Here is an 18,935-nt window from a genome sequence, read left to right on the forward strand (position 1 = left end):
AGTCTTGCTCCATAATATTGCAAGGAAGGGAAAACAATCGTTCTTTGTTTGTAGCTTTTATTCTAGCTTTGTCACAGCTCCGTTAGCACACCCGTCAGCAGCTGTGACAATCACATTTGCAGTACACGCCTATTTAACATTAAGTGTCCGCGATGCGGTAAATTGACGACAATGACGTCATTCAACAATACATACATCCAGTGCATGGCAAAACAAAACATAACACAATAAACCAAAATAAACATGAGAGCAGATCACTCAACAGTTCCAATATTCGCAGCATGTCTGCCCGACTGCGAATCTCAAGCAAGTGTTCCTGATCTAAAAGACTTTCCCTCAGCGGAGTGAGCATTCCAGGCGTTCAGCGCTGTTCACTCGAGGTGTCTACAACCAGGAAGCCGACACTGTGATTCATCGGAACGTTCGGTGGACCGAACGCAATCGCTTGGCCCCCTCGTCGAAAGAACTTTTATCCCCTCGTTCCTGACTGTCATCGTCATCTCCTTCATCCCCATCCTCACCTCCAGCTCCGTTGGCATCCACTCGCTTGCCACCTTCATCTGGTCTCCAGCTGCTGCCTAAACCTCCATTCAACATCTACCGTCAAGTAAGAAGCTGATCACTTCATCTTGAACAAATTGATTTGTGTCTGCGTTGTTTAATATGCGGGTAGTCCATTAAGATTTCGTAAACGATTCTTTTCCCTTTTTCGTTTTTATTCTCGGTTCCAACCTTGCCATAACATACTAATTTTTGTCATTCATTATTCATGCCTTTTAAATAAAGGTATAAAACGTCACGTCGTTGTTCCCGTCTCTATTTTGGTGAAATTAACGGTCAATTTAAGAGCCTCTTACTCAGTAAAGAACAGATAATCACGACAAAAAAGAAGTAACTTCAGTTAAATGAGATTGATTTAAACTAGTGTTTCATAGTTAATTAATTAGGCCAATTAATTAATTATTATACACGTAAATGTAATAGTTTTCCTTGCACTATAAAACAAGGGTGGTGTCCCTTTTCTTCAGGTAAATCTTACCTAGAGGCAATTTTAAAGTTAAATCTACCAGAACTTAGATGTTCTGAAAATAAACCTTTTTATAAGGAATATAAAACTACTACACTCTTAAGACTTTCCAGGGTGAAGTCTCATGTGTTTCGTACAGCTTTTACTAGTTGTAAAACCTTTACCACACTGAGAGCAGATGTAAGGTTTTTCTCCAGTGTGAATTCTCACATGCATCTTTAGAGATAAACTACGTGTAAAACCTTTATTACAATGAGAGCAGATGTAAGGTTTTTCTCCAGAGTGAATTCTCACATGCGTCTTTAGAGATAAACTACGTGTAAAAGCTTTATTACAATAAGAGCAGATGTAAGGTTTTTCTTCAGAGTGAATTCTCACATGTATCTTCAGGCTTCCGCTAGTTGTAAAATGTTTACCACACTGAGAGCAGGCGTAAGGTTTTTCTCCAGTGTGAATTCTCAAATGTGCCTTCAGGTCTCCACTAGTTGTAAAACCTTTACCACACTCGGAACAGACGTAAGGTTTTTCTCCAGTGTGAATTCTCACGTGTGTCTTCAGGCCTCCACTAGTTGTAAAACCTTTACTACACTCAGAACAGACGTAAGGTTTTTCTCCAGTGTGAATTCTCACGTGTGTCTTGAGGCTTCCTCTAGTTGTAAAACCTTTGCCACACTGAGAGCAGATGTAAGGTTTTTCTCCAGTGTGACTTCTCATGTGTGCCTTCAGGTGTGAATCAATTTTAAAACCTTTACCACACTGAGAGCAGATGTAAGGTTTTTCTCCAGTGTGAATCCGCATGTGTATCTTCAGGTGAAACTTTGAGGGACATTTTCTCCCACACTCAGAACAGGTCACTGACCTCTGATCATCTTTCTTTTTGCTGACAGCAACCATCCGATTCTTCACAGAGTTTGAAGTTGACAGAGAGTCACTGGTTTCTCTCCAGTCTTCACTGTCATCAGTGTCAGATTCAGGAGACGGTGACCTCTGGTGGTCAGAGAGTAGAATTGAATTCAAGTTTGGTTCTGGTCCTCCACATTCTTTTTCATCAGCTTCTATTTTGATGTCTTTGATTGTCCAGCTGGTCAAAGACTCTCCTTCATCTTCTTCATCTTTAACCTTCTCATGGACAGGAGTGAAGGAAACTTCGTTTTCTCTTCTGAAGACACGAGGTTCTTGTTCCTCATGACTCAGACTGGAGCTGCACTCCTCCTGCTCCTCACTAGAAACTTCTTCTTCCTTTACCAGCACCTGCAGAACATCTACAGGGACACAAACACACTTCAGTCTCTGGATCATTCCTTCTTTCTTTGAGTTCCTGTCGTGTGGGAAGCTCAAGTCCTGACCTGCTCCCCTGTGTCTATTTTATGGGATGTGTTTACACCAAAAGAGGAAAGTTATACAACAGACCGGAGCCAAGAAAACAACTTAAACGGTCATTGTCAATAAATCATGTAACTTCGGGGAAATAAACGCTAACTAAGGACTGCCCACTGTGGAAGATCTTTAAAATTAAATGTGAATAATTGTGTCTTTGTGTGTCCTGTGACAGACTGGCGTCCTGTCCAGGGTGTCCCCCGTCTCTTGCCCCAAGAAGCTGGGACAGACTCCAGCCCCCCTGTGATCCCCATAAGAGAATGAATGAATAATAATAGTAAATTGTGTTCTAAGCATTGTTAACAATTTAACTTTTTAACCTTTTTTGTGTTTTTTTACTTTGACGTTGTACAAAAATATTCCATAGATTCATGTTCTCAGCTGAAGCATATGTACATCGAGTGTCAGTGAAACTAATCGCTCAAACTATTGGATGGACTGAAAAATCTGGATCGAGACATCGTGACTTATTATAGTGCATTATGAATCCTAAGATGGATTTAATAGTCACCGCAAGACAATATGTTCACTTTAAAGCTCAGAATAGTTTTTAAGCAACAAGAGTGAAGACAAATAAAAGTTATACAACACAGTGTTTAGACATTATTTATATTCTTACACATATTTCACCAGCGAGTTTATTCTCAAGATTGTACTACCTCAGTATTTGTTTTGTTAGACTAGAAGAGATATATTCCATTGTATTCTGTTTTAAATGTGAATATAGAACAATTACACAGAAGATATCATTGTTGATGGTGAGTTTGTTGTGAAATATATAAGTTAAAGTATTGTAAACTCAACTTTGTTTTCCCAGAGACCTGGTAAAGAGATGTATAGGTTTCACAATAAGCGTTTAACGATGTTAGAAGCCTGTAAAAACACTTTTGAAAAAACACTCATTTTTAGCAACAATGCGTTTCCTCTTGTTTGAGATTTAAAATAAAGTCACGATATTTAAAATCACTGTTTACCCAAAACGTAATAATAAAAACAATAAGGCAACAATATTGATGAATTCTCTCGGTGAACATTCGGCTCAAATACATTTCGAACAACAGTTTTAATGATATTTCTCTCTATATTTCACTACAATAACAGTGTTAGCTAGCGTTAGCCACTGTTAGCACTGTCCGCATTATAGTTTACATATACATTTAAAACACTTCAGAAACACTTCTATACATATGCGTCGAACAAGAATGTAGACTCGACCGACGTAGTGGTGAAAACACTAGTTAAAGTGGAATAAACACAACATTACAGGAGCTCAACTCACTGTTGACAATGCGCGCCGCCATCTTGGATTTTGAAACTCGGGGATGTGGATCCTGTCAGTACATCATACACTATCCTGGCTGCGCATGCGCGGCGTCGCGAATTTGATGACGCCACTACGGCTCAATCACAAAGACCAAAATTCAATCTACAGTATCCGGCCTGCGCATGCGCGGGATTTACTTGAAAGCGGTTTAAAAACTCTTTAACGTGGAGTCAAAGTTGTCCAACAATGATTTTAAACTTATTGTGTTGTTATGAAATAAACACGTGACGAACATCCGATCTTTGTTTACTTCATTAGTATTTTGTACACATCGCTATTATTAAACGAATCATAAATAACTGTTTGGACAGAGAATAATAGAATCTAAATCTAAACTTTGACTAACTGTACGATACAAACCATAGTCTGTTTGAAATGAATTGATTTATAATGAGCTTTATTTTTATTCAGTGATTTCTAAAGTAGCATTTGATGACGTACAAAACTAGCGCCTCTGTCCACCATCGTGTCTGTGGGTTGCCATGGTTGCAGTGCTTTTTGATTTGTGACGTCGCACTGATGATGACGTTGATGGTTCTCATCTGTGCCTGAGAGAGTTCGTGTGCTCTAGCAACGTCCACTGCTTTCTCCAAGTCACTTCTGAAGGTTCAAAGGTTTCTCTCTCACTCTGAGTTGATTCCAAACACGACGCGGTCGCGGATCATCTCATCCTCACTTGCAAACACAGTCTTTCACCAGCAGCTTCAGCTCCGTGACAAACTGTTGTTTCTGTGTTACCCTGCACTTTCTCATGAAACCTGGATCTGGCAAATAGGGTGTTCTTCTTTGGCATCACGTATTCCTCGAAGTGGTCATAGTAGATCCTCACACACACAGAAACCTTCAAATAAGTTGATACAACTTTATCACCTTTACATGATCTAATTTGATCAGATATCGCTGATGTTATACGTTCTTTATTTCTTGATGTTTCTTGTTAAGTTGCTTCATTTCTGTCAGATATGTCTCATAAACAGGATAAAAAAGTTGGTGCTGCTGCAGTTGTTATGGCAACAGATGTGTCAACAACATGTTCACAGCCTGCAGATGACGTGTACATTTGCATATTTCAATGAAACAAGAGTAAAAACAGTGTAATTACCACAGAGGCGACAAAAGACGACAGTAATTGAATTATTAAAACATTGTTATACATCTTAAGCTTTCTTTGTGATTCAATATTAAACCCAAAGTATTTTAAAATGTATTTAAATATATTATCTGTAAAAACACAAGAGAAAGAAAGTCACACACGAACATGCATCGATGTCCATCAGGGCCGACGATGACGGAGAGATTATGGATCAACTTCAATCCTGTGTTTGCTGCTGCACTGGTTTTCTGAGTGAAGTCGACTTTAAGATTGTTTGACAATTTTATTACAACAATTCTGAAAATTAAATGAAACACCGATAAAGTTACTTCAGGAGAACAACGTTAATATCAAAAAAACATCACTTTAGGATATTCTACAACCATTTATTTCAAAAGACTAGTACATAAGATTTGATTTTGAAGACTCTGAATTCCTGTAAAAACACTTTCAAATCAGGGAGAAACAGATAATGACGAAATTTGTTTAAAATTGTTCATCAAATCAGTAAATCTGATTGTCATGTATAATGTTACATCAAACATCCTCATGAGGTTTACACATCCATGCATCTATAGATCGTCTCATTCATTCATGAAGGACACATGACCCCTGAATAGAGGGATGCGTCCGTACATAACCAGCAGCAATATTAACTTCCTGCTGGTATCAATCAGATCAGTTTTACTCAGTTCAGTTGTAAGAGGTGTTAAATAATTACCATTTCTTAAATGATGAGTTCTTGAGATGAGACAAATGGTGTCATCTGTGGTGGTCAGAGGGCGCAAGGTTCTCCAGTTCATGGTTGTTATGTATATTCCATAGATATATTCCAACTACAGTTTTATAGTTTTACAAAACACACTTGGATTATATTGCGGTGTAATACTTGTATGTGCATCTTAAGACTTTCCAGAGTGAAGTCTCATGTGTTTAGTACAGCCTTTACTAGTTGTAAAACCTTTACCACACTGAGAGCAGATGTAAGGTTTTTCTCCAGTGTGAATTCTCACATGTGCTTTCAGGTCTCCCCTAATTATAAAAGCTTTACCACACTGAGAACAGACGTAAGGTTTTTCTCCAGTGTGAATTCTCAAATGTGCCTTCAGGCCTCCACTACTTGTAAAACCTTTACCACACTGAGAGCAGATGTAAGGTTTTTCTCCAGTGTGAATTCTCAAATGTACCTTCAGGTCTCCACTACTTGTAAAACCTTTACCACACTGAGAGCAGATGTAAGGTTTTTCTCCAGTGTGCATTCTCACATGCGTCGTTAAAGATGAACTACGTGTAAAACCTTTGTTACATTGAGAGCAGATGTAAGGTTTTTCTCCAGAGTGACCTCTCACATGTAACTTCAGCTCTCCACTAGTTGTAAAACCTTTACCACACTCAGAACAGAGGTAAGGTTTTTCTCCAGTGTGAATTCTCACATGTGCTTTCAGGCCTCCACTGTTTGTAAAATATTTACCACACTGGGAGCAGACGTAAGGTTTTTCTCCGGTGTGAATTCTCAAATGTGCCTTCAGGCCTCCACTAGTTGTAAAAAAATTGCCACACTGGGAGCAGACGTAAGGTTTTTCTCCAGAGTGAACTCTCAAATGCGTCGTTAAAGATGAACTACGTGTAAAACCTTTGTTACAATGAGAGCAGATGTAAGGTTTTTCTCCAGAGTGACCTCTCACATGTAACTTCAGGTCTCCACTAGTTGTAAAACCTTTACCACACTCAGAACAGACGTAAGGTTTTTCTCCAGTGTGAATTCTCACATGTGCTTTCAGGCCTCCACTGTTTGTAAAATATTTACCACACTGGGAGCAGACGTAAGGTTTTTCTCCAGTGTGAATTCTCAAATGTGCCTTCAGGCCTCCACTAGTTGTAAAACCTTTGCCACACTCAGAGCAGATGCAAGGTTTTTCTCCAGTGTGAATCCGCATGTGTATCTTCAGGTGAAACTTTGAGGGACATTTCTTCCCACACTCAGAACAGGTCACTGACCTCTGATCATCTTTCTTTTTGCTGACAGCAACCATCCGGTTCTTCACAGAGTTTGAAGTTGACAGAGAGTCACTGGTTTCTCTCCAGTCTTCACTGTCATCAGTGTCAGATTCAGAAGACGGTGACCTCTGGTGGTCAGAGAGTAGAATTGAATTCAAGTCTGGTTCTGGTCCTCCACATTCTTTTTCATCAGCTTCTATTTTGATGTCTTTGATTGTCCAGCTGGTCAAAGACTCTCCTTCATCTTCTTCATCTTTAACCTTCTCATGGACAGGAGTGAAGGAAACTTCGTTTTCTCTTCTGAAGACACGAGGTTCTTGTTCCTCATGACTCAGACTGGAGCTGCACTCCTCCTGCTCCTCACTAGAAACTTCTTCTTCCTTTACCAGCACCTGCAGAACATCTACAGGGACACAAACACACTTCAGTCTCTGGATCATTCCTTCTTTCTTTGAGTTCCTGTCGTGTGGGAAGCTCAAGTCCTGACCTGCTCCCCTGTGTCTATTTTATGGGATGTGTTTACACCAAAAGAGGAAAGTTATACAACAGACCGGAGCCAAGAAAACAACTTAAACGGTCATTGTCAATAAATCATGTAACTTCGGGGAAATAAACGCTAACTAAGGACTGCCCACTGTGGAAGATCTTTAAAATTAAATGTGAATAATTGTGTCTTTGTGTGTCCTGTGACAGACTGGCGTCCTGTCCAGGGTGTCCCCCGTCTCTTGCCCCAAGAAGCTGGGACAGACTCCAGCCCCCCTGTGATCCCCATAAGAGAATGAATGAATAATAATAGTAAATTGTGTTCTAAGCATTGTTAACAATTTAACCCCAACTTTTTAACTTATTTTGTGTTTTTTTACTTTGACGTTGTACAAAAATATTCCATAGATTCATGTTCTCAGCTGAAGCATATGTACATCGAGTGTCAGTGAAACTAATCGCTCAAACTATTGGATGGACTGAAAAATCTGGATCGAGACATCGTGACTTATTATAGTGCATTATGAATCCTAAGATGGATTTAATAGTCACCGCAAGACAATATGTTCACTTTAAAGCTCAGAATAGTTCTTAAGCAACAAGAGTGAAGACAAATAAAATTTATACAACAGTGTTTAGACATTATTTATATTCTTACACATATTTCACCAGCGAGTTTATTCTCAAGATTGTACTACCTCAGTATTTGTTTTGTTAGACTAGAAGAGATATATTCCATTGTATTCTGTTTTAAATGTGAATATAGAACAATTACACAGAAGATATCATTGTTGATGGTGAGTTTGTTGTGAAATATATAAGTTAAAATATTGTAAACTCAACTTTGTTTTCCTAGAGACCTGGTAAAGAGATGTATAGGTTTCACAATAAGCGTTTAACGATGTTAGAAGCCTGTAAAAACACTTTTGAAAAAACACTCATTTTTAGCAACAATGCGTTTCCTCTTGTTTGAGATTTAAAATAAAGTCACGATATTTAAAACGAAAGTTACGTATGTAACTAATAGTTTGCCTAGGACTCGCAGAAACTCCACATAATGCAACCACTTGCCCCTGCAAAAGAGGGGAAGGAGGCGGGTCGTCCACCCGCTGTGGTGACGGCCAGGCCTTCATTGAGACGGTATCGAGTGTCATCCTTGTGCTCTGGAGGGAACCAGGCAACTCTTTGTAGAGTTCAACCCAAGACCTAGTCGAGACACATGGGAAAGAAGGCTTGTGGTGTCCAGGGACGGAGCACAGATGAGCCAATCATCTGGATAGGGTAGGATCTTCATGCCCTGCTACTGCAGGGGCGAGAGGGCTGCCATCACAACCAATGTTCCCTCTAATTTTTTTCGCGTCTGAGCAAACATCTCCCTGAGCCTCCATTGTACCACTGTGAGCAACAGACTGTCATCAGGCCAGTATCGCATCCATTCAATATTAACTTGGGATAATATCATTGATTTATATAATAACCATGTCATCTTTGACAATTAATATTATGCTTCCTAGCTCCAATCATATGATTTAATTATCAATTTCTCTAAATTCTACATTCAAATGATATACTATTTTGTGGAATAGTCACATCTTCAAGAAGAGATCAATGTCAGTCCATGATTGTTACCCATGGAAAGTATTTATTTATCATAATCTTAAATTTTCTATTTAAATGATCTAAAACAGGGGTGTCACACTTTTTCGGTTTGCGAGCTACTTTTATAAAGATCAAGTCCACAAGATCGACCTTCACATCCTTCACTCAGATGACTTGCACTGAATGAAGTGAATGGACTGATAATCAGTGATGATGGAAGGATGTGTGGATTTAATCATCTTCATATTAATGCTGACTTACATAAATAACTAGATTCAAATAGTTCAGTATGTGAGGAGCATATTTCCTCATAAGAAGATACTTTTCCTCTGAGGGTAACTTCCAAAAATGTCCATGAGATCCATGAGATCCATGAGATCCATGAGTTCCATGAGATCTATGAGTTCCATGAGATCCATGAGACCCATGAGATCCATGAGACCCATGAGATCTATGAGATCCATGAGACCCATGAGATCCATGAGATCCATGAGATCCATGAGACCCATGAGATCCATGAGATCCATGAGATCCATGAGATCCATGAGACCTGGTCTTAAGTGTCAGTCTGTGTTAAATCTCATCCTCCACTGCAGACAAGTTCAGACTCATATGTACTAAGAATTGCATTGATTTCCTACTAAAAATGCTCATTAATTCGAACCCAAATGATGCACAAAAAATATTCACGTGTAAGAATCTGTTCTTGACACGAATTCAAGCCATTTTCCTTTGTTCATCAAAATCAACAAAGACTTCAGACGGGTTCATCCCTTTCCATGCTTTCAATATGTCCATCATATTTAAACGAAACAAGAGACTTAAGTTTCTCCATTTCTGTGATCATGAAAAAACAAATGGAAACATGAATTCAAACTAACAGTTTATATTTGTTAATTTTAAACATGTCTGACATGAATCACACTATTGTAAATGAGTTGAGATGTCTTCGGTGTAAATGTTTATATTTTACATACACGGTTATTAACAAGAATACTGCATTTACAGAGGCGACCAGTGGATTATTTACATTTTAATAAAACACGCATTATTTTGTTCGATATATTATTAAAAAAAACAAAGCTTATAATTCTATATCTTTTTTCTCAACTGCGTAAAATGACTGCCGGGAAGACGTTTTGCTCTTTTTATTCTCGATTCATATTAACTTTGCCGTGCGTTCACTGGAGGAGGCGGGAGCTTACATTGGCTGCTGTGCATGTCAATCAAATTGACAACCAATCGGCGCACTGCACGGTGCCACAGCGTGTATGGGCGCATACACAAGCGCTGTGTGGGAACATTGCTCACAACCCTGGTAAATACCCGTGGCGGGGTAGAGGCCCGAACGGGAGCACCCTGAACTGAAAATGACGCACGAACCTCAGCGGACAGCTGCTGTTGAGTCTGTCTAGCTTGGACAGCCTCTAGCGCTGCAGGTCCAAACAGCTCCCCCGGTTCCACTGGAACACTGCGGAGGGTTCTCCTGCATGCCTCAGTAAGAGGTGGTTGTGCCAGCCAAATCTGGCGGCGAGCCTGGATGAGAGTGGACACCAACCGCCCCAGCTCTCTAGACATCAGCGCGAATGCCTGCAAGGAAGTCACTGAAATTATGGACGGAAGCATCCAGTGAAGTCTCTTGTAGGGATGCTGATAAAGCAAGCATCAGGTGGGACATAGAATTGCCTATGCGTCCAATGCATGCCGCTGCGTCATAGGCTTTGCAGAGCAAATCATCCGTCACCCAACACTGGGGACGAGGACACCTCGCATCCGGTCTCAGAGCCTCATTAGGTGAAACAAATGACGCAGCTATTGTCGGTTCAACCGCTGATATGCGGCCCAAGCCAAACTTGGGTGCATTCTGCATGGCTGCCAGGGTCCGGCCGTCTGAAGTTGCATGAGAGAAGGCTCTAGAGTCCCTCCAGCATGCATGGAACTCCCTCAAATATTGGTCAGATGGAGGCTCAGTAAAGTTGGCGGGAGCTGATCCACGCCTGAAAAAAGCACTGGCCGAAGCTGGCTGAGCCTGCGGTATATCCAACTGTAGGCAAGCCATGGCCGCCCCCATTGAGCCGTCTTCAGAACCAACAGTAGAGCTGTGGGCTGAAGAACGGGAGCCCGCCGCGGAGGCGTGGGAGGCTACATGCTGTGGCACCACTTCCTCTCAATATTCGGCGAACTCAGTGGCTGAAGCTGCCATTGAAATTACATCTTCCTCTGGTTCCAAGATGGCTGGAGGAGGAGCAGGATTACCCAACTCTCTTTCACCAGTCCCAGACTTGAAGGCCAAGAAGAAGGATTTCATCTGATTAACATCCTCTGCTAATTGGTCCACCTTGGAAGCAAGTCCAGACTCTTTAACCTTCTTCCTAGAAGTGGGGCCTCTAGTCTCAGCAGCCCGACGTTTAGATCGGCCGGATTGAGCTGGAGTCTGTCGCTGGGCTGAGGTCAACTGCTCAGGCAATGAAACAAGGCCCAACAGTTGTTCCACCTCAGCAAGTCTAGCAGCCCTCACTCCCCGGGGCATGAAGCTGCAGTTCATGCAGGGATCGGAGCGAGAGCACTGCCTTCACCAGCTAAGGGTAACTGAATAATGCGACAACCGAGTTGGCGCCAATTAATGTAAACAATAATATGCCGAGCAAAAAAACGCAGGCAAAAGATGTCCCATATAATGAGATAGAAGTAGCACAAATGTTGGGAGAGGGAGCGAATACACTGTCGTCACCAACAAATATAAAAATATAACCAAAAGCGAGTGTAATAGGTTGCACCGGTAGTTAATAACGGTCGCTGTATATCAGCGGTAAAAATGTCGGGAGAGGGAGCAAACACACTGCCGTCACCAACAAGTAATCAAAATACAACTTAATGCTAGTACAACAGGTTGTACTGACATTCAATGATATATAAATATTGAGAGTACAATGTTGGGAGAGGGAGCAAACACACTGCCGTCACCAACAAAGAATTAATGCAACCAAAAGTGATTACAACAGGTTGCACCGAACAAAATGTAAAAAGAAAAGTTGGTAATTAGCCAAACGATGATGATCCGAGGCGGAAGTGTCCACGACAAACCGCTACAACTTCTCAGCGTCAAAGTCCTTTGCAGCCTCTGGAGGGCGAAAGGTTTGCAGCTCCGACAGAAGTCAAGAGACTACCAACGCACAAAAGAACCAATACTTTGATCTAGCTCGTGACATGCGATCTACCTGCGCAGCGAGAAGATGAAAAGGAACAGATCCTCTGATGTCACCGGAAGATATACCCTATCCGGGGTCATCAGGGGTCCCAAGCTACTTTTTGGTATTAACACTCGAACAGCGCATGCGCGAGATGGATACATTCAGTGCTTGAAGCACCGCATCTGGCGGTCATCCAGGACTCATAGAACCGTAGTTACATACGTAACTTTCGTTGTAATATCGTGACTTTATTTTAAATCTCAAACAAGAGGAAACGCATTGTTACTAAAAATGAGTGTTTTTTCAAAAGTGTTTTTACAGGCTTCTAACATCGTTAAACGCTTATTGTGAAACCTATACATCTCTTTACCAGGTCTCTAGGAAAACAAAGTTGAGTTTACAATATTTTAACTTGTATATTTCACAACAAACTCACCATCAACAATGATATCTTCTGTGTAATTGTTCTATATTCACATTTAAAACAGAATACAATGGAATATATCTCTTCTAGTCTAACAAAACAAATACTGAGGTAGTATAATCTTGAGAATAAACTCGCTGGTGAAATATGTGTAAGAATATAAATAATGTCTAAACACTGTGTTGTATAACTTTTATTTGTCTTCACTCTTGTTGCTTAAGAACTATTCTGAGCTTTAAAGTGAACATATTGTCTTGCGGTGACTATTAAATCCATCTTAGGATTCATAATGCACTATAATAAGTCACGATGTCTCGATCCAGATTTTTCAGTCCATCCAATAGTTTAGTTCCAAAATAAAGTCACGATAATTTAAATCACTGTTTCCCCAAAACGTAATAATAAAAACAATAAGGCAACAATATTAATGAATTCTCTCGGTGAACATTCGGCTCAAATACATTTCGAACAACAGTTTTAATGATATTTCTCTCTATATTTCACTACAATAACAGTGTTAGCTAGCGTTAGCCACTGTTAGCACTGTCCGCATTATAGTTTACATATACATTTAAAACACTTCAGAAACACTTCTATACATATGCGTCGAACAAGAATGTAGACTCGACCGACGTAGTGGTGAAAACACTAGTTAAAGTGGAATAAACACAACATTACAGGAGCTCAACTCACTGTTGACAATGCGCGCCGCCATCTTGGATTTTGAAACTCGGGGATGTGGATCCTGTCAGTAAATCATACACTATCCTGCCTGCGCATGCGCGGCGTCGCGAACTTGATGACGCCACTACGCTTCTCTCACAAAGACCAAACACGTTCAACCTACAGTATCCGGGCTGCGCATGCGCGGGATTTACTGGAAAGCGGTTTAAAAACTCTTTAACGTGGAGTCAAAGTTGTCCAACAATGATTTTAAACGTATTGTGTTGTTATGAAATAAACACGTGACGAACATCCGATCTTTGTTTACTTCATTAGTATTTTGTACACATCGCTATTATTAAACGATTCATAAATAAATGTTTGGACAGAGAATAAAAGAATCTAAATATAAACTTTGACTAACTGTACGATACAAACCATAGTCTGTTTGAAATGAATTGATTTATAATGAGCTTTATTTTTATTCAGTGATTTCTAAAGTAGCATTTGATGACGTACAAAACTAGCGCCTCTGTCCACCGTCGTGTCTGTGGGTTGCCATGGTTGCAGTGCTTTTTGATTTGTGACGTCGCACTGATGATGACGTTGATGGTTCTCATCTGTGCCTGAGAGAGTTCGTGTGCTCTAGCAACGTCCACTGCTTTCTCCAAGTCACTTCTGAAGGTTCAAAGGTTTCTCTCTCACTCTGAGTTGATTCCAAACACGACGCGGTCGCGGATCATCTCATCCTCACTTGCAAACACAGTCTTTCACCAGCAGCTTCAGCTCCGTGACAAACTGTTGTTTCTGTGTTACCCTGCACTTTCTCATGAAACCTGGATCTGGCAAATAGGGTGTTCTTCTTTGGCATCACGTATTCCTCGAAGTGGTCATAGTAGATCCTCACACACACAGAAACCTTCAAATAAGTTGATACAACTTTATCACCTTTACATGATCTAATTTGATCAGATATCGCTGATGTTATACGTTCCTTATTTCTTGATGTTTCTTGTTAAGTTGCTTCATTTCTGTCAGATATGTCTCATAAACAGGATAAAAAAGTTGGTGCTGCTGCAGTTGTTATGGCAACAGATGTGTCAACAACATGTTCACAGCCTGCAGATGACGTGTACATTTGCATATTTCAATGAAACAAGAGTAAAAACAGTGTAATTACCACAGAGGCGACAAAAGAAGACAGTAATTGAATTATTAAAACATTGTTATACATCTTAAGCTTTCTTTGTGATTCAATATTAAACCCAAAGTATTTTAAAATGTATTTAAATAAATTATTTGTAAAAACACAAGAGAAAGAAAGTCACACACGAACATGCATCGATGTCCATCAGGGCCGACGATGACAATTTTATTACAACAATTCTGAAAACTAAATGAAACACCGATAAAGTTACTTCAGGAGAACAACGTTGATATAAAAAAACATCACTTTAGGATATTCTACAACCATTTATTTCAAAAGACTAGTACATAAGATTTGATTTTGAAGACTCTGAATTCCTGTAAAAACACTTTCAAATCAGGGAGAAACAGATAATGAGGAAATTTGTTTAAAATTGTTCATCAAATCAGTAAATCTGATTGTCATGTACAATGTTACATCAAACATACTCAGGAGGTTTACACATCCATGCATCTATAGATCGTCTCATTCATTCATGAAGGACACATGACCCCTGAATAGAGGGATGCGTCTGTACATAACCAGCAGCAATATTAACTTCCTGCTGGTATCAATCAGATCAGTTTTACTCAGTTCAGTTGTGAGAGGTGTTAAATAATTACCATTTCTTAAATGATCAGTTCTTAAGATGAGACAAATGGTGTCATCTGTGGTGGTCAGAGGGCGCAAGGTTCTCCAGTTCATGGTTGTTATGTATATTCCATAGATATATTCCAACTAAAGTTGTAGAGTTTTACAAAACACACTTGGATTATATTGCGGTGTAATACTTGTATGTGCCTCTTAAGATTTTCCAGAGTGAAGTCTCATGTGTTTCGTACAGCGGCTACTAGTTGCAAAACCTTTACCACACTGAGAGCAGATGTAAGGTTTTTCTCCAGTGTGAATTCTCACATGCGTCATTAGAGATGAACTACATGTAAAACCTTTATTACAATGAGAGCAGATGTAAGGTTTTTCTCCAGTGTGAATTCTCACATGCGTCATTAGAGATGATCTACATGTAAAACCTTTATTACAATGAGAGCAGATGTAAGGTTTTTCTCCAGAGTGAACTCTCACATGTATCTTTAGTCCTCCACTACCTGTAAAACCTTTACCACACTCAGAACAGACGTAAGGTTTTTCTCCAGCGTGAATTCTCACATGTACTTTCAGGTCTCTCTTAGTTGTAAAACCTTTACCACACTCAGAGCAGACGTAAGGTTTTCCTCCAGTGTGAATTCTCAAATGTTCCTTCAGGTCTCCACTAGTTGTAAAACCTTTACCACACTGAGAGCAGATGTAATGTTTTTTTTCAGTGTGCATTCTCACATGCGTCATTAGAGATGAACTACGTGTAAAACCTTTATTACAATGAGAGCAGATGTAAGGTTTTTCACCAGAGTGAGCTCTCACATGTATCTTTAGTCCTCCACTACCTGTAAAACCTTTACCACACTCAGAACAGACGTAAGGTTTTTCTCCGGTGTGACTTCTCACATGTGCTTTCAGGCCTCCACTGTTTGTAAAATATTTACCACACTGGGAGCAGACGTAAGGTTTTTCTCCAGTGTGAATTCTCAAATGTGCCTTCAGGTCTCCACTAGTTGAAAAACCTTTACCACACTGGGAGCAGATACAAGGTTTTTCTCCAGTGTGAATTCTCAAATGTGCCTTCAGGCCTCCACTAGTTGAAAAACCTTTACCACACTGGGAGCAGATGTAAGGTTTTTCTCCAGTGTGAATCCGCATGTGTATCTTCAGGTGACATTTTGAGGGACATTTTCTCCCACACTCAGAACAGGTCACTGACCTCTGATCATCTTTCTTTTTGCTGACAGCAACCATCCGGTTCTTCACAGAGTTTGAAGTTGACAGAGAGTCACTGGTTTCTCTCCAGTCTTCACTGTCATCAGTGTCAGATTCAGAAGACGGTGACCTCTGGTGGTCAGAGAGTAGAATTGAATTCAAGTCTGGTTCTGGTCCTCCACATTCTTTTTCATCAGCTTCTATTTTGATGCCTTTGATTGTCCAGCTGGTCAAAGACTCTCCTTCATCTTCTTCATCTTTAACCTTCTCATGGACAGGAGTGAAGGAAACTTCGTTTTCTCTTCTGAAGACACGAGGTTCTTGTTCCTCATGACTCAGACTGGAGCTGCACTCCTCCTGCTCCTCACTAGAAACTTCTTCTTCCTTTACCAGCACCTGCAGAACATCTACAGGGACACAAACACACTTCAGTCTCTGGATCATTCCTTCTTTCTTTGAGTTCCTGTCGTATGGGAAGCTCAAGTCCTGACCTGCTCCCCTGTGTCTATTTTATGGGATGTGTTTACACCAAAAGAGGAAAGTTATACAACAGACCGGAGCCAAGAAAACAACTTAAACGGTCATTGTCAATAAATCATGTAACTTCGGGGAAATAAACGCTAACTAAGGACTGCCCACTGTGGAAGATCTTTAAAATTAAATGTGAATAATTGTGTCTTTGTGTGTCCTGTGACAGACTGGCGTCCTGTCCAGGGTGTCCCCCGTCTCTTGCCCCAAGAAGCTGGGACAGACTCCAGCCCCCCTGTGATCCCCATCAGAGAATGAATGAATAATAATAGTAAATTGTGTTCTAAGCATTGTTAACAATTTAACCCCAACTTTTTAACTTATTTTGTGTTTTTTTACTTTGACGTTGTACAAAAATATTCCATAGATTCATGTTCTCAGCTGAAGCATATGTACATCGAGTGTCAGTGAAACTAATCGCTCAAACTATTGGATGGACTGAAAAATCTGGATCGAGACATCGTGACTTATTATAGTGCATTATGAATCCTAAGATGGATTTAATAGTCACCGCAAGACAATATGTTCACTTTAAAGCTCAGAATAGTTCTTAAGCAACAAGAGTGAAGACAAATAAAAGTTATACAACACAGTGTTTAGACATTATTTATATTCTTACACATATTTCACCAGCGAGTTTATTCTCAAGATTGTACTACCTCAGTATTTGTTTTGTTAGACTAGAAGAGATATATTCCATTGTATTCTGTTTTAAATCTGAATATAGAACAATTACACAGAAGATATCATTGTTGATGGTGAGTTTGTTGTGAAATATATAAGTTAAATTATTGTAAACTCAACTTTGTTTTCCTAGAGACCTGGTAAAGAGATGTATAGGTTTCACAATAAGCGTTTAACGATGTTAGAAGCCTGTAAAAACACTTTTGAAAAAACACTCATTTTTAGCAACAATGCGTTTCCTCTTGTTTGAGATTTAAAATAAATGAATTATCTCGGTGAACATTCGGCTCAAATACATTTCGAACAACAGTTTTAATGATATTTCTCTCTATATTTCACTACAATAACAGTGTTAGCTAGCGTTAGCCACTGTTAGCACTGTCCGCATTATAGTTTACATATACATTTAAAACACTTCAGAAACACTTCTATACATATGCGTCGAACAAGAATGTAGACTCGACCGACGTAGTGGTGAAAACACTAGTTAAAGTGGAATAAACACAACATTACAGGAGCTCAACTCACTGTTGACAATGCGCGCCGCCATCTTGGATTTTGAAACTCGGGGATGTGGATCCTGTCAGTACATCATACACTATCCTGGCTGCGCATGCGCGGCGTCGCAAACTTGATGACGCCACTACGGTTCTCTCACAAAGACCAAACACGTTCAACCTACAGTATCCGGGCTGCGCATGCGCGGGATTTACTGGAAAGCGGTTTAAAAACTCTTTAACGTGGAGTCAAAGTTGTCCAACAATGATTGTAAACTTATTGTGTTGTTATGAAATAAACACGTGACGAACATCCGATCTTTGTTTACTTCATTAGTATTTTGTACACATCGCTATTATTAAACGAATCATAAATAAATGTTTGGACAGAGAATAACAGAATCTGAATATAAACTTTGACTAACTGTACGATACAAACCATAGTCTGTTTGAAATGAATTGATTTATAATGAGCTTTATTTTTATTCAGTGATTTCTAAAGTAGCATTTGATGACGTACAAAACTAACGCCTCTGTCCACCGTCGTGTCTGTGGGTTGCCATGGTTGCAGTGCTTTTTGATTTGTGACGTCGCACTGATGATGACGTTGATGGTTCTCATCTGTGCCTGAGAGAGTTCGTGTGCTCTAGCAACGTCCACTGCTTTCTCCAAGTCACTTCTGAAGGTTCAAAGGTTTCTCTCTCACTCTGAGTTGATTCCAAACACGACGCGGTCGCGGATCATCTCATCCTCACTTGCAAACACAGTCTTTCACCAGCAGCTTCAGCTCCGTGACAAACTGTTGTTTCTGTGTTACCCTGCACTTTCTCATGAAACCTGGATCTGGCAAATAGGGTGTTCTTCTTTGGCATCACGTATTCCTCGAAGTGGTCATAGTAGATCCTCACACACACAGAAACCTTCAAATAAGTTGATACAACTTTATCACCTTTACATGATCTAATTTGATCAGATATCGCTGATGTTATACCTTCTTTATTTCTTGATGTTTCTTGTTAAGTTGCTTCATTTCTGTCAGATATGTCTCA

The 18,935-nt window shown here is 40.0% G+C and overlaps 1 protein-coding gene and 1 pseudogene across 2 annotated transcripts; both read right to left on the reverse strand.

Moving 5' to 3' along the window:
• Window positions 1–5,754: 5,754 nt before the first annotated feature.
• On the reverse strand, window positions 5,755–13,244 carry LOC148068931 (uncharacterized; annotated as a pseudogene). Its single transcript, XR_015712993.1, has 2 exons — window positions 13,210–13,244; window positions 5,755–7,222 (listed from the first exon to the last, which is right to left on the reverse strand). The product of XR_015712993.1 is annotated as an uncharacterized LOC148068931 (transcript).
• A 1,322-nt stretch (window positions 13,245–14,566) lies between these two features.
• On the reverse strand, window positions 14,567–17,944 carry LOC148068932 (uncharacterized). Its single transcript, XM_087802586.1, has 2 exons — window positions 17,918–17,944; window positions 14,567–16,584 (listed from the first exon to the last, which is right to left on the reverse strand). Exons 1-2 carry the CDS (start codon window positions 17,937–17,939, stop codon window positions 15,170–15,172), a joined length of 1,437 nt encoding a protein of 478 aa, XP_087658712.1. The 5' UTR covers window positions 17,940–17,944; the 3' UTR covers window positions 14,567–15,169.
• Window positions 17,945–18,935: the final 991 nt, after the last annotated feature.

This window comes from Callionymus lyra, chromosome 11 (genome assembly GCF_982586985.1).
Source record: "Callionymus lyra chromosome 11, fCalLyr1.hap1.1, whole genome shotgun sequence".
Lineage (NCBI taxonomy): Eukaryota > Metazoa > Chordata > Actinopteri > Syngnathiformes > Callionymidae > Callionymus > Callionymus lyra.

Bases quoted from the DNA above. Each gene is read 5' to 3' on its own strand.
- LOC148068932 (XM_087802586.1), bottom strand. From the start codon at position 17,939: ATGGCGGCGCGCATTGTCAACA. The intron at 16,585-17,917 runs GTGAGTTGAGCT...GTGTCCCTGTAG, and splicing joins GGCGGCGCGCATTGTCAACA to ATGTTCTGCAGGTGCTGGTA.